General features: G+C 37.0%; 1 protein-coding gene and 1 long non-coding RNA gene across 26 annotated transcripts in view; one reads left to right on the forward strand and one right to left on the reverse strand.

The window, feature by feature from the left end:
* LOC141375391 (uncharacterized) overlaps positions 1-1795 on the forward strand; it is a 74980-nt gene extending 73185 nt beyond the window's left edge. For all 7 annotated transcript variants that reach the window (XR_012383367.1, XR_012383364.1, XR_012383365.1 and 4 more), the window contains one exon: positions 973-1795. This is a non-coding gene — a long non-coding RNA (uncharacterized lncRNA). The remainder of the gene's footprint in view (positions 1-972) is intronic.
* Positions 1796-3878: 2083 nt separating this feature from the next.
* LOC100332358 (counting factor associated protein D-like) lies at positions 3879-9914 on the reverse strand. Of its 19 annotated transcripts, none has more exons than XM_073908728.1 (8): positions 9450-9800; positions 7124-7209; positions 6940-6993; positions 6707-6766; positions 6371-6625; positions 4664-4916; positions 4372-4567; positions 3879-4280 (listed from the first exon to the last, which is right to left on the reverse strand). In XM_073908728.1, the coding sequence occupies exons 5-8, from the start codon at positions 6563-6565 to the stop codon at positions 4148-4150; spliced, it is 777 nt and encodes a 258-aa protein (XP_073764829.1). In that variant the 5' UTR covers positions 6566-6625; positions 6707-6766; positions 6940-6993; positions 7124-7209; positions 9450-9800; the 3' UTR covers positions 3879-4147. The 19 variants fall into 19 exon arrangements, with proteins under 19 accessions (XP_073764829.1, XP_073764835.1, XP_073764834.1 ...); XM_073908734.1 differs by having other exon boundaries at positions 4664-4913; positions 9450-9729; XM_073908733.1 differs by having other exon boundaries at positions 4664-4913; positions 7141-7209; positions 9450-9700.
* Between the last annotated feature and the right edge of the window lie 6212 nt (positions 9915-16126).

Consider the following 16126-nt stretch of genomic DNA (forward strand, 5'->3'; position numbering starts at 1 on the left):
CCTTACACCGTGCCCTCGCAAAACATGTGACGCAAGCTAAACATGTGTCGCAAAAATAGAAACGATGTCTAAAATCTAAATGTCACGAAAAAATCGAAAATGTCAAGTGTGCACCAAAACATGGGACACAAGCTAATCATGTGTCGCAGAAATAGAAACGCTGTCTAAAACGTAAATGTTACGTTATCACGATGGTTTGTGCAAAAACTCCTGATAAATCTGAACGCTGATGTGCTCTTAATTGACACACACACACACAAACAAACAGCATCCATGCATGCTCACTCACTAAGGAGCGATATTGTTAGACCTCAGGGCAGCTCCCTTTTCAAATTAGACTAGAGCTTCCGATCGCTTCCATGCTTTATTCGGAAATTTATTCCTGCACGCAAGAACTTTGGTCGGCTCCTGCGCTGCAGCAGCAGAATGCAGACCTCCAGTTCGTATTTACCTGGTCTCAGTTCTCGTTCAGTTGAGAAATACTGTGTGCTCTGACTCAGTCGGAAATACTGCCAAATGTCAGGTCATTTGTTGCGCGACTCCTTATCTCACCTCTCTCTCCACACTGTCTCATCATGACAATCACGCATACGCATTTGTAGGCATTAAATAAATAATATTTGTTATTTAATACTTGTCTCCAATTTACATGCATTATATTTTATGATGGTATAACAGTATTGATACTGACACTGTTGCTATTTTTTGATCCCGGGGTATAACATATTAAAGTATTACCGCCCAAGCCTAGTGCAATACCTAGTTCAACCACTGGATGTCAAATTTGCATACTGCACCTTTTAAAGTCGAGCCCATAGCCTTACACAAGAAAGGTGTTTCCTATTTATGGTATATTTTTTTGGGCTTTGACTTCAAATTAAAAGCTTTAGAAAAGTTGAAAGAGTGAAGACATCTTTTTTTTTTTTTAATCCATTTACTATCACTTATCACTTTTTTATTTTATTTTTTTAGGCGGAAGATCAGTATCTAAACCATGTGGACAAAACCTTCATCCGCTCTCTGTGTGTCAGTCTTGGGTTGACATTGTTGATTCAGATCAGTGGGTTCAGCTGGAGCCATCAGTCTGTAGAGATGCAGGCTCAGAGTTCAAGATCAGCACTCTGGCGGATCAATTCCAGAGCAGCAGGAACAGACTGCGATGAGTCCGGTGGAGAAGTCACTCTCCACTACCGGGCAGTGGATGGAAATTTTCTCAACACAGTTGGAGAGGCCGTCAAACTCCTCAGCTACACAGATGAAGGAATGTCTTTACAATCTGTTCAGCTTAGCCGTTATCATGCCTCTACATGTGCTGTCACGTAAAATGACATTCAAGCTCACATTAACAGCATTTAACAGTGAATAAAGCACATGAGCTGAGGTGATCATTGTCATCATTTAATCTGTTGTTCAGCTGTAAGAAATAGAAGCGGTTTCTAAAATAGAGATTTCGTGTTGGTCAGGGCAAAAACTCTCACCTTTTAATGTGGGGATGTCGTCAATCTTGTAACCTAAACCTAGTTAAACCACCAGGTGTCAAACTTGCATACTATGTAAAGGTGCTGGTCATATAATTAGAATATCTTCAGAAAGTCGATCTGTTTCACTAATTCCATTCAAGAAGGGAGACTTGTATATCTGTGGCACTGCTCGCCTGTAATGAGAGCCCAGGGTGTTCTGACAGTGGCCTTCAGTATTGCTGGGTCTGGCATATTGCATCTTCCTTTTCGCACAGTTTGAAACATTTAGCAGAGTGTTTATTTGATTAAAATAAAAATTAGAAATATCTTACTTATAATGCCTTCTCTGTTTTATAACATTATACAGTTCCCATCACAGACTTTTGGAGATGTTTGGTGCAGGTTACATCTCAAATAATCAAGTAAAACCATATCACTGTCTCACATAAGTAAACACAAAAAGCATTTCATGTAGTCATCTTGCACTTTGTGAATGATTTTCTGCTTACCTAACTGGTTGAGCTCAAGTGCATCAAATGAGAGGTGATTTAAAAGGGGGTGGGACATGTAATGCTAGAGAGTATATGATTGGTCAAGATTTGATGAGAAACCAGTATGAATTGATGTGGAAAAAAGTCTTTAAACAGTTTTGGTGGAAGTAACAAACTGCTAGTGTTAAATGTTTATATCACTTTTATAGATATCATTTTTCACTCTTTGGAGTACACTAGCTCAGGGGTTCCCAAACTTTTCAGCCTACGGCCACTAAAATAATGCCAATAGCTGTTTCCATCCACCTATTTTTATGTGCATTTTTGATATGCGCATAAACCGGTTGATGGAAAGGCCATGATGCGCATAAATTTTGAAAATATGCATAAACATATGCACATAACAGAGTAGGATAAACTTTTTATACTATAAAAAAATGTGCATAAACTACGATGGAAACACTTTTACCGCACAAATTTCAATATGCGCATTGAAAAAGGTCATGTGATTGTTAAAAGAGATCATGTGGTGATAAAAATGTGTGTAAATGATCAAACCAGCAGGCTGTGAACACTGTAACACCATTCTAAAACACCTTCACCATTTCAGTATTAGTGTTATTATATTATTAATGACCTCCAGAATCAAGAGCGTCTGTGCTCCGCGTCTGACACCTTCAAACACCACCGTGCGTTCACTGCGTGTCTGGATTGCCTTCTGAGGCGTAAGTAATTTATTAGAAGAAGAAAAGATTAAAGCAGCTTTTCCTACTGCAGCAAATTCTGTTTTTACTGTTGATATTTGGCGCCACTTTATCAGGAAGTGACTATTTTGTTCGATTTGACTCATTGGATGGAAACGCTGCGTAATTTCTATGTCTTTTATGCGATAATCCAGATCGTTCACATTTTGGATGGAAACATAGCTAATGACTCACAACCCCCCCCCCCCCCCCCCCCCCTATTTTTTAGGGGTGGTTAGAAACAAATGTTGAATGCAAGGTCTCACACGCCCCAATATGCCTATATAAGTGCACAAAAAAAGTGTAATCTAAAAACTATAATTTATTTATAGTTTATTCAATTTAAAATGAACCTCACCTAATGAGACTGGTCAGCACATCATTTGCAGCACAAGTTTATTCTTGTTTAATTGTTGAGACCAACACATTAAGATCATTCTATGTTAGGGTTTCCGCGGGGTCTTAAAGTTTAAACATTAAAAATCTAAATTAAATTAAATTAATATTAAGTCTTGAATTTGCTTGTCTAGGTCTTAAATATTTCATGATTTCAGCTGGCGGAGCGCACAAAATTTTTTGAGACTCAAGCGAACAGTTCGCGCAGCGCTGCGTTTCATTTGAGTTGATTATGAATCACTTTGAAAAGATTTTATCAAACAGGTTTGACAACATACACCGTTATGATCTAAAACTAGATCAACAATAATTCTTATATTAATATGATAGCATCCTGCAGTTTATCGGCTGTACATCACTGATGCAAGTCTCCAGTTTCACCACATCCCAAAGGTGCTCTATTGGATTGAGAACTGGTGATTTTGGAGGCCATTTGAGTACAGTGAACTCATTGTCATGTTCAAGAAACCAGTCTGAGATGATTCACACTTTATGACATGGCGCATTATCCTGCTGGAAGTAGCCATCAAAAGATGAGTACACTGTGGTGCCAAGACAATATCCCCCACACCATTACACCACCACCACCAGCCTGAAGCGCTGATACAAGGCAGGATGGATCCATGCTTTCATGTTGTTGACACCAAATTCTGACCCTACCATCTGAATGTTGCAGCAGAAATCGAAACAGATTTAATTTATCACCAGTGAAATGTAGGGAAATGAGATTTAGGAAATTATTTTTGAAACATTAAATGACCCTGAAAAAATGTAAGGTGACAAAAATGAGCAAAAAAATGTATTTGTTTTATTGGGAAAAAAAACATGGTTTTCATTTATAGTTTAATCAGAATTGATGTACAGTTGGGTTTAAAAATCATATTTGTTTGCCAAAAAAGCTTGAAGATACAGATTCAATTTAATCAAGTTATATGGTTAGAAAAGATTAAATTACCGCAATTCTCATCAGATAACTGTGTGGTTCTGTTGACTGAGACATTTATTAAACTGTAATTATTTGTTTGCCACTATTTTGTCAGTTGTACTATTCTGTGGACTATTTTGCATCCTCCTTTTTCTTTTTCGGATGTAAACCTCCTGTCATCCTGGCCAACTCTTTCTTTTTGTCTGCGAAGTGATTGATACCAACACTGTATGTAAGACCAGCTCTGTTGTTGGAGTGCACAAACCTGAAGAGGAAAGAGGAAAAAACATAATAAAATCAGACAAGTTCAGATATTTTTATTTTTCTTCAATGAGATGTTAGCTGTTATTCATCACCTAAAAGTATGCAGAAAGAGGTTCTCGCGTTCCTCGTGCTCCTTTTCACTTTCATACTGTCGATTAAACTTTTCCTTAAAGGGGCTAAACATCCGGTGGGCATGGCAAACAGGGTGGGTGTTGACATAGTCTCGAAAGGGATTGGCTAATATTTGTCGCTCCTCAGGGGGATCAGGAAACTCTTCACAGGTAAATCCTAAACACACAACACCTCAGTCAACATTTAATAGGATGATCTGTAAACAGAGGCAGACAAAAGCATTTCTCTGAGTGTGTGTTTTCTCCATGTTACCTGCAGGTGGAGTGAAAACATCAGGCTCAGATTGTGTGCAGAATTCACTGTACTCAATGCTGTATTTGTCATTGTGGGATCCCAGAAGAGATTTGAAGCCCTCCATCTCAAAGCGGTGTGGTGTGGCTGGAGAATAAGCTGCCTCTCCACGTGTGACCCACAGACGGTACGTGTTCTTCTTATGGCCAGCCTCTGTGACTTTTTTCCAGACCTCACACTGAACGCCTTTGCAATCCTCCATTTTCTCAAACTGCTAAACAGACAAAGATTTTATACACATTTGCAGATCATTCAGTTTATTCTTTATTTAAATTTGTCCTATAACATAAAACAGGTTCAGACAGCCATTTTACTATTTCTGCCCATATTTCATAATTATTTTTTTTATTTATTCTGAATGGCTTTGAGAGTTTAGGAGCTAAAAGTTGAACACGAAAAAATCAAACATAGCTTTCTTTAAGTGTTTAGAATGCAAAATCAATTAGAAACAGTTGTGAAAAGTTACTTTTGAAAGTAAGGCATTACATTATGTACTCCACAAAAAAGTAGCTAGTGCTACGTGGTTATTTGTTATGGTAAGTAATGCGTTACGTTACATTTGAGTTACTTTTCTGTTTGTTTTTCTGATCTGGCTGAGTTTTTTTTTTTTATTATTATTTTTAATTAGAGGATCTCTACAATTAACAACCCACTGTATAACCTACACCAGGCATTGTCAAACTCTGTCCTAAAGATTTTAGCTCCGACTTGCTTTAACACACCTGCAAGGATGTTTCTAGAAAGCCTAGTAAGAGCTTGATTAGTTAGTCCAGGTGTGTCTGATTGGGGTTGGAGCAAAAATCTGCAGGACACCGGATCTCCAGGACCGAGATGATGAACCCCTGACCTACATCTTCATTTAACTTTCAAGAGTTCACACTTAGCTGATGATTTAGTATGAGCTTGTTTGGCATGCTAACCCGAGATAGAGCCCTGAGCTCAAGGGATCCTCAAGTCCAGGGCTCCTTCCTATTCATAGAGCAAGAGGGGAGCTTGAGCTTAGGTTGATCTCAAACTCCCTGGCTGCAGTAGCTAAGGAAACACTTGAGCAGGAAGGGAGTTAGACGAGTGCCTGAATTGCTTAATCCAGGGGTGTCCAAACTCGGTCCTGGAGGTGGTTATTTATGTGGTTATTTATATTAAATGGGGAATCATATGATTGGGAGATCATGGTTAGTTAATGTCAAATCTCCAAAGGTTTACGTTTTTAGTTATAAATAGCCTACTGATGTTTTGTTTTTATATTTTACTTTAGGCTGTTATTTGTGCATGAACATATCTAGATAAAGTAATAAACATACAGTTTGTATGAAAACTAATTTTTTTGTCATCCTTACGTCAAACTTATATCAGCGGTGATATCATTAAATGTGGGGAGGGGGCTTATAATAGTTTCCAGGGGAAAAGTGGGTCTCGGGCAAAAAAGGTTGGGAACCATTGTACTAAATGACATAAAAATATTACTTTACAAATTGTTTTGTAGATAAATCATCTAAACATTTACAAAAATATCCATTAAGGTTAGTGAAATTCATATAAAACTGAATAAATATATATTTAATTTTACACAATTAAATTAAATGATTAAATAACTTGGTGTGGGCCTACATATTGAATAGCATTGTAAACAAATACTTCATAATGAAAATAAATTAAAGTACTACTCACTTTAAAGCTCTGTGCATCAGGGATTGCTTCCTGCGGCTCTACTGGATCATCTTTAGTTCCTTTAAGCTGGAAACACTTAATATCACTGGGAGGAAGGACTGGTGTGATCTTGTAAATGGCACCAAAATCCAAGTCATTTCCTATCTGAAAGGTGCGCACTGCTATTACGATAGTCAATGTGACTTCTGTTCCCATCAAGATCGTACCAAGCTTCAAACGGCTCCTCTATCTCAGAATGAGGCAAAGACAGCACACCTGTATAAAAGAGATACACGTAAAACACTGAAAAAGAAGTAAACTGTACTGGAGTGATTGTGTAAAAAGGCAGAAATATACTTTTGACATGATACATCTTTACAAAATCAGGAACTGCTTTGAAAAAAACTGATGTGGCATCTAGAAAACAGAGAGTTTATACTCAATTAATTAACACTGCTTTAACTAAGACAAAAAATAAACATAATATTGCATACTTGCATGATGTTTAGAGCTAAACACATGACTCTTGCTTTTAAATAACAATATTAACAGTCATTATTTAGTTTTACTTGACATATTCAGCACTTTACCTGCAGCACCCACCAAAACCACGAACCCAGGTAGAAGAATCTACATTGTGTAGTCTAAAGCAACCAGAAATTTAAAATTAATGAAAGCTTTTTGATTTTATGTAACACAAGTGTCCATCTGGGTTTAGGCTGAAAAGGCACAGATCAATAGTTATCGAATCATTTTTTCACGATCTTTGATTACCTTTTGTTTTTGTTTACCTTTCTTTGACACCCACTGACCACAATGCAAGTGGGTTGGTATAAGAGCAATTCCATGTAAATGTCAACCTTGCCATGAAAAAATATAGTTTTAGTGAAACAGTGAAACCATTTCTACTTTTTTTGTGCAAAACAAGTATTTCACAGTACTTCAAAAATACTCAAATGTATCCGTCAATGCTTTCAAACTATTATATATGATTTATCAAAGTCAACAAGTGGCAATTTCACATCTGTCACGACTGTAACAGAGAGGTCTCACATACATAATGGATATTTTTCCTCATAAATGCAAAAATGTTAACTAAAATAAAATCAATCATGTTTGTTCTATAGTGACCTGACTTTTATCCTTTTGCTTAGCATTATTTTTCTGGCTTTTGCAGTTTAATTCACAGAATTTCTATAATATGTTATATACAGCAAACTCGCAGACTTTTGGTCACATCCCTAACACATGTTTGTTTTTCTCATTTAACATATAAAAAAAGTATAGATTGTGAATTTATATATCTGTGAATTTATGCTAATGTTTTACTGCAAATGTCACATCCATAACGCTGCAATTGCTCACATCCAAAAGTAAATACAACTTGTTTCTGTTTAGAGTCAGCACATCTAAGTTCTCCTTCAGTACTAATGACTAAGGACGTAGCTGGATTTGTCAATTTATGAGGTTTCTCGATACATTTCTATTGTGGTCTGCATTTCTGTATTTTATGGCATGCATCATGTCATTTTAACCTTGTAGGAGAACCATTTACAATCACAAAACCAACTTTAAAGTGTTCATGTAGATTTATTACAATGAACTGAAAATCTGATCTTAACAATGTTATTTTTTTAAGCTATTGAGGTTTAAAATATGTTTATTAGAATTTGTGGTTATTTGGTTATGAAAAAATAAAATTTTTAACCTCAAGATATACAGTTTTGTAATAGTTGAAGTCAGAATTATTAGCCCCTTTGACTTTTTTTTTTCTTCTTTTTAAAAATATTTTCTAAATGATGTTTAACAGAGCAGGGAAATTTTCACAGTATGTCTGATTTGTTTTTGTAAACTCTTATTTGTTTTATTTTGGCTAGAATAAAGGCAGTTTTTAATTTTTTATACACCATTTTAAGGTCAAAATTATTAGCCCTTTTAAGCTATGTTTTTATTCCATATATAGAACTATGTCTATAGAACAAACCATCATTATACAATAACTTGCCTAATTACCCTAACCTGGCTAGTTAATCTAATTAACCTAGTTAAACTTTTAAATGTCACTTTAAGCTGTATAGAAGTGTCTTGAAAAATATCTAGTCAAATATTATATACTGTCAAATATATACTGTAGGGATGAGTTATTAAAACTATTAGGTTTAGAAATGTGTTGAAAAAATCTCTCTGTTAAACAGAAATTGGGGAAAAAATAAACAGGGGCTAATAATTTAGGGAGGCTAATAATTCTGACTTCAACTGTATATCAAAGATGTAAAAGGTGTGCATTATATTTGAGAACTACATGGACACATTACAGATGATTTTGTGATTGTAAGTCACTGTCCTGTCAAGTTATCAAGCTTTAAAAAATGATATTCATTTGATGGTATTCGGTTATGAACAAAAAAAGGCACTTTTGAACGTACAGATTATTGTCATAAATATAAAACATTTAAAAGGTCTGCATTGTGTCTGAGCACTCCATGAACATTTTACAGTTGGTTTCGTGATTATAAATCATTGTCCTCTAAAGCTATCAAGCTTTAAAATATATTTAGCATTTAAAGAGTTGATATTGGCTTCCGGTTGGCATGCGTGTGGAGTAGCTGCGTCTCGCTCACCCTCCCACAGTTGTCTTTATAAAAATTCCCTTTTCAGGCCCATCAGATATCTACTTACCAGTATATTAGTCGATCTACAATTGTGAAACGTTCTGTGGGATAATGGCTTTGAAAGCAAGACACAACACTAAGAAAGACGACGTTAAAAAAGATGAAGCACATGCTAGGGGGGAGCTTAGCAGACATAATTTCTTTAAAGAAGCTAACGTTACTGGAAGAGCACAGAGCGGAACTGTCTTCCGAATTTAAATCGGCATTTTCCAGTTTGGAAGCAAAGACGGATACATTACACACCACTGTGAATGACCACGAACGGCGGCTTCTTTTACTTGAAGCAAATGCTGATGCCAGCAGTGTGACTGTCAGAACACTGGAGTCGGAGTACACAACCTTGGCTGACCAGCACGCTAAACTCAAAGCTAAAGTTCTGGATCTAGAAGGGAGAAGTAGGAGGAACAGTGTATGAATCTTCGGCCTACCTGAGAGGATTGAAGTCCCTCAACCCTTCACTTTCTTCACAGAGTTGCTTATGGAAGTTTTTAGAGCAAGCCTCTTTACCTTTCCTCCCGAGTTGGATCGTGCTCATCAAGCCCTTACAACAAAACCAAAACCAGGGGAGAGACCCAGATCCGTGATAATCTGCTTTCATAAATTCCAGGTCAAGTAATTGGTTATTCGCGAAGCCCGCAAGCTGAGAGGAAAGCTTCAATATCGTGGTACTCCAATATTCATCAACAAAGACTATAGTCCCAAAGTAGTGGAAATGCGCGCCAAATACCGAGCTGTAATGAAGGAACTATACACGCTGGGTATGAGACCGTCTCTTCATTATCCATCCAAACTTTTCATTACTACATCGGACGATAAGAAGAAGCAACTGCCGTCAGTTCAGGAGGCCAATGAGTTTGTTAAAGCTTATCGGCGTGAGATGACAGAAGCTGTGTGAGCAGTACTTATTTTAACTACTGGAGACTTACTAACCCGATGCTGTTTTTTTCTGGATCTGACATTTTAATTTGACATGCGACAGTCTGGGCATTTTAGATGATAGTCAATTATACTATTTGAGGTTGGTAAACTATTATCATTACGTTATATGTGTAAAGTTGTATACAAATGTTTCAAGGTGCTTATTTCTACCTATATACCTCGTTTGTATACTCCTGTAATTCTATGAGCCAAATGATGTTCACTAAATGTTTTATGACTACTGGGACTCACTAAAGCTCACTTGGCACGGATCATTTTAAGCCTATTTCACACTACAGGTTTTTAAACATCAGCAGATCGCTGTGTCGTTCACACTACATGACTTGACTTTGTGTCCTTTAATCTCTGTGCTGTTCACACTACGCAACACTCTGTGAATGATCCACAAGCTCATTCAAGGTACCAAACCACAGCCAATGAAATTTTGAGGGAGGAGTCGTCAGAAAAAGCTGAACACTATTGGCTGCTTGTGTGCTGATTACATCACTGACAGCGTTTCAAGCATTTGAGGAAGCATTTAAAACATCGTCAAATTAGCTGATGCATCAGCAGATCAATCACTCATCTGCAAGGTTCGAGTGGATAGATACACAGAGAGTTTTTAATTTTTGTAATTGTATAACTCTTTGAAATAAAACTAACATATCTATAACACCCTGCCGCTTTCTAGCTATCAGTGTATTTCTTTCTGAAATTGTTTTTTTTTTTTTTTTTACAAAACAGTAAAGAACTGAGCATTTCTGCCTTAAATTACCATATTGGTTAAAATGACTGCATGCATGTCTGATCATTTTCGCTGTGACTTTAAATGTGTGTGCATTTTCTTGCCTGGCAACTTCCTGCTAACATAAACAAAACTTTCTGATGGCAAAAACACCAATTTACTTCAGATATCTTTCAAAACAGCATATTCTGTGCCGCAAAATAGCTCCTGTTTGAAAGTGAAAATGTAAGCAAAGACCTGTGCATGTTCTAGTATCTTAACTACATATTTATAGGCTGTATTGCCAAAAAATATTATATTTTTAGGGTAATGGTGTCATTAAATATGATGTCAGACATTCAAAGCTTAATTTTAATATCTCAATAGAAGCTTTGAATGTAAATATGTTGTGACAATATGGCGTTTTATATGAGAACGGTCAGAATGAGCAGTATGGTAATTCTAATAGTTACAGAACTCTAGTTTCACTGTTAATATAGCCTACTCTCATGTCTGTGCTAACGCAGAATGAAGCGAGTGCTTTGATGCCCATTCTGTTGAGCTCCTGAGCACACAGGCATTCAGCTCATGCTGATATGCTCTCTCATTGGCTCCAGCTCACTTCATCTGACCACACGTGGGGTTGAGTCGGCCGACTGCTCTGGAATATTTAGCATGCTAAATATTGGATTTCTATCTGCGAGGTGTCTGCGATGCGCCAGCGAGCTTCCCGATCACAGCCCGATCCGTCGGCGAGCTCGTTAACTTCCAAATCGGGCTCAAATCAGGCTTAAAATCCTCTAGTGTGAACTAGGCTTTACTTTTGTGTGATTTTAAGAATTCCAACACTGTAACTTTATATACCTAACACTGCTTAAGAGAAGCGTTATGTCGACCGTCAATTTTTATACTTGCTGCTTTTGTTAATGACCGTTTGTTCTGACCAGTTGTTTCTTTTCATTTATGGGCTTATTTGTATAGTTCTGTGGAGCTGGGGCCCATTATGCAATCTCATTAAGAGATTGATGTGTTGCTGGTTCTCTGCTAGGTTTTATATTGATAGGTTAGGAATGGGGTTTAGGAATCTGGCTTTGGTTATTTTTTATTTTTTTATTTTTTTTGTGTTTTTGTGTTTTATCTTTTCTTTTTTTAAGTACTTCATTTTTCTTTTATATTTCTCTACTTTGCTCAGACATAAAACTGTCTTATGGCAGATTGACAATGGCTAAGACTAAAAAAAAGTTTCAGCACACGATTCATTTCATGGAACGTTAAAGGGGTGAACAACAATGTCAAAATGAGCCACATTCTAACTCATCTCCAACACCTTAAGGATGACATTTTTTTTCTTCAAGAGACCCATCTTAAAACAACTGATATACAACGGCTTAAAAGAGCATGGGTGGGCCATCTGTATCACTCAAAGTTTAGTGCGCGAGCAAGAGGTTCCACTATTTTTATTCATAGAAGTGTCCCTTTTGAGTTGACAGATGTTGTATCCGATCCTAATGGGCGTTATGTCATAATTACCGGCAAACTTCGAGATGTGTCTGTCATTATGGCAAGTATTTATGCTCCTAATTGGGATGACGACCCCAATGTTCATATCAAAAAATGTTTCAGCTATTTCTGATATTGAAAATAGACAAATTATTTTAGGGGTGATTTTTAACTTTGTTCAGGACATAGTTTTAGATAGATCCTCAAGCAAACCGAGTTCATTAACAACTCAGCCAAAATTTTTGACACATTTGCACAACGATTAGGGCTATCTGATCCTTGGAAATCAAAACAGACCACTAACAAGGTCTATTCTTTCTTCTCCAATGTTCATCATTCATACTCACGAACAGATTTTTTCTTAGTAGACAACAGACTTCTTTCCAATATATCGAGCTGTGAATATCACAGCATCATAATTTCAGATCACGCTCCCACTTCCGTTGATATTCATTTTTCTCAGTTTACATTTTTTTTCTAAACTGTGGCTTTTTCCCTCTCTGTTTTTGACTAGAGAGGAATTTAAACAATTTTTGTCAGAACAAATTACCCTATCTTTTTAAATTAATGACATGCCATTTATTAGCAGAGGGACCCTTTGGGAAACGCTTAAGGCATACTTAATAATAATAATAATAATATTGCATTTTATTTAAAGGCGCCTTTTATGACACTTAAGGTCACCGTACAGGACAGCTAAAACAATCAATTCAAATAAAAACACAATAAACAATAGAATACAATACAAGCTTTAAAAATGCAATCGGGTCAAAGAGAATAGGCCGTTCTAAACAGATGTGTTTTGAGTCTGGACTTAAATTGTGGAAGAGTGTCTAAATTACGGAGATCAGGAGGGAGTGAATTCCAAAGCTGAGGAGCAGAGTGGCTGAAGGATCTGCTCCCCATGGTGACAAGGTGGACAGAGAGAACAGTGAGGTGAATGGAAGAAGAAGACCTGAGTGTTCGAGAAGGTGTGGCGATATAAACAAGATTAGTAAGGTGTGGAGGAGCGAGATTGTGGATGGCTTTAAAGGTGAGAAGAAGTATTTTATAGTTAATTCTAAAAGAGATGGGAAGCCAGTGAAGCTGTTGTAGAATGGGCGTGATGTGACAGACAGAGGGGGTTTTTGTGATAATACGGGCTGCAGCGTTTTATACCAGTTGTAATTTATGAAGAGTTTTTTCAGGGAGGCCAAACAGAAGGGAATTACAGTAATCTAAACAGGATGTGATTCAACTATGAACAAGAATGGCAGCTGAATGAGGTGTGAGGGAAGGACATAAACGCTTTGTATTTTGAAGGTGGAAATAGGCAGACATTAGTGACATTATTAACATGTGCAGTGAATGAAAGGGTGCTGTCGAAGATGACCCCCAAACTCTTAACCTGAAGGGAGGGGGTAATGACAGAATCATCTGTGGAAATGGCGCATCAAGCAAGAGCATCAGCAACATCAAGGCTGATTACAGGAATAAAGTCACCACAAGGAGAAATTTTCCATGACACAAATAGAATTAATAGCACTTTCTCTGAGTTTTATTCTGATCTTTTACACCTCTGAGCTCCCATCAGATAGCAACTGTGAATAGTGGCCCTTGGATAAGATCACATTCCCTAAGATTGACAGTAAGACCCTTGGTGATCCAATATCAACCTCTGAGGTGGTAGAAGCTATCAAACTTTTACAAAGCGGCAAGTCACCAGGCCCTGTTGGGTTCACCATAGAGTTCTATAATAAAGCATTTACTACAACAGGAGCACCTGCATCACAGAACATGTCTAACGAGGCCTTTTCAAAGGGCTACTTACCTCCCTCCTTATCATTATTAACAATTACTCTGATTGCCAAGAAAGGCAAAGATCCCCTTTTGTGCAGCAGTTATAGGCCCATTTCACTATTAAACGAGGATTATAAAATTTGAACTAAGATTTTATCCTTGCGTTTACAAGTGCTACCCAAAATAATTCTAGATGACCAGACAGGTTTTATGAATGGAAGACACTCTTTCTTTAACACAAGGAAACTCATAAATATTCTCGATATGCCCGATTTAGATGTGCCAGAGGTGGTTTTGGCTCTTGATGCATAGAAGGCATTTGAAAGAGTGGAATGGGGATATTTATTTTGTGTAATGGTGAATTTTGGTTTTGATGATGGGTTCATTTCCTGGGTCAAATTGTTGTACATCTCTCCGCAAGCATCTGTGTTAACTAATGGTGTGTTTTCAATGGCCATTGCCATTGAGCCCTTAGCAATCTGGCTTCGTGAGGATGTTAATTTTAAAGGTATCTCTCAATCTGGCTAGATAGAGAGTATAAATTATCCTTATATGCGGACGATTTTTTACTTTTTATTTCTGACCCAGTGGTTGCTGTCCCTATTGTTTTGAGCATTCTAAACCAGTTTAGTAAAATTTTGGGGTACAAAATTAACTTTCATAAGAGTGAGCTATTCCCTGTAAATCCATTGGCAAAAAAACCTTACACACTCACTTTTTCCTTTTAGATGGGCAGTTGATGGATTTAAGAGGTATCGTCGTGACCAAATCTTTAAGTGGAATGTATGTCTCTAATTTTATCCCTTTACTTAAAAATTGTGAATCTGACATGGAACGCTGGTCTAAACTTCCCTTTTCTCTTGCTGGGCGCATAAACCTAATCAAGATGACTGTTCTTCCCAAGTTTTTGTACTTATTTCAACACATTCCAATTTACCTTAAGAAAAGGTTTTTTATGGATTTGGATAAATGTATCACCTCATTTTTATGGGAAAATAAACCAGTTCAAATTAAGAAATCTATTTTGCAGCTCCCGAAAAACAGAGGGGGTTTTGCACTCCCAGATTTCTTACATTATTATTGGGCTTGCAATATTCAAAAGATTGTACATTGGAGGAACAATATAAGTTCTGAACTTCCGTGTTGGGCTTATCTAGAACCGTCCTCAGCTCACCTTTCTCTGAGCTCTGTTTTATCCTCTCAACTACCTTTACCTGCAAAGGTCAGCTCAAATTTAGTAGTATCCCAATCAATTAAGATATGGACTCAATTTAGGAAACACAGGTTTATTTAGTCCTCCCTCCATCCTTTCTCCAATATTTAAAAACCACAGTTTTGCACCATCTAATACAGATGAAGCTTTCCGAATGTGGCTTGATAAGGGCATAAAAACAATTGATGACCTTTATGAGAGTGGCATTTTCTCATCCTTTGATAACCTTTCTAAAAGATTTGACCTACCTAATTCACACTTATTTCGTTTTTTTCAAATCAGGCACTTTGTGCAAAAACTGTTTCCTCATTTTCCTAATCGACCTCCAGAATCTCCATTAGATAACTTATTAAAGCTTGAACCACACTCAAAACATTGCATTTCTTCCATTTATAACCTGAATCACAATATTAATCCAAGTTCTGCAAATCAAACCAGAAGTGCTTGGGAAGAGAACTTAGGTTTTCAGTTCTCTGATGAACACTGGGAGCATATTCTTGAGCTCACACATACCTCTTCTATATGTGCAAGACATGGGCTTATACAATGTAAGATTCTACATAGGGTTTACTACACTAATGCTAGACTTGCTAAAATATACCCTTCTGTCAGCGATGCATGTAATAGGTGCAAACAGTCACCAGCGCATCTCATCCATATGTTGTGGGAATGCCCTAAATTATTTGATTATTGGACTAAAATATTTAAAACTCTGAAAGATGCATTCGACAGAGATCTGGATACAAATCCACTTCTGGACATTTTTGGGTTGGCAGTAGATGCCAACCTTTCAGTAATGGTCCAGAAGCCTTTAGCTTTTACTGCATTAATAGTGAGACGTCTCATCCTTTTCAAGTGGAAACATGTCTTTTCACCATCTTTTGATGCATGGATAAAAGAAGTATTTACTTGTAGTAAATTGGAAAAGATTACACTATCACTTACTGGTTCTTTAAAGACCTTTGACAAGT

This window comes from Danio rerio, chromosome 7 (genome assembly GCF_049306965.1).
Source record: "Danio rerio strain Tuebingen ecotype United States chromosome 7, GRCz12tu, whole genome shotgun sequence".
Classification (NCBI taxonomy): domain Eukaryota; kingdom Metazoa; phylum Chordata; class Actinopteri; order Cypriniformes; family Danionidae; genus Danio; species Danio rerio.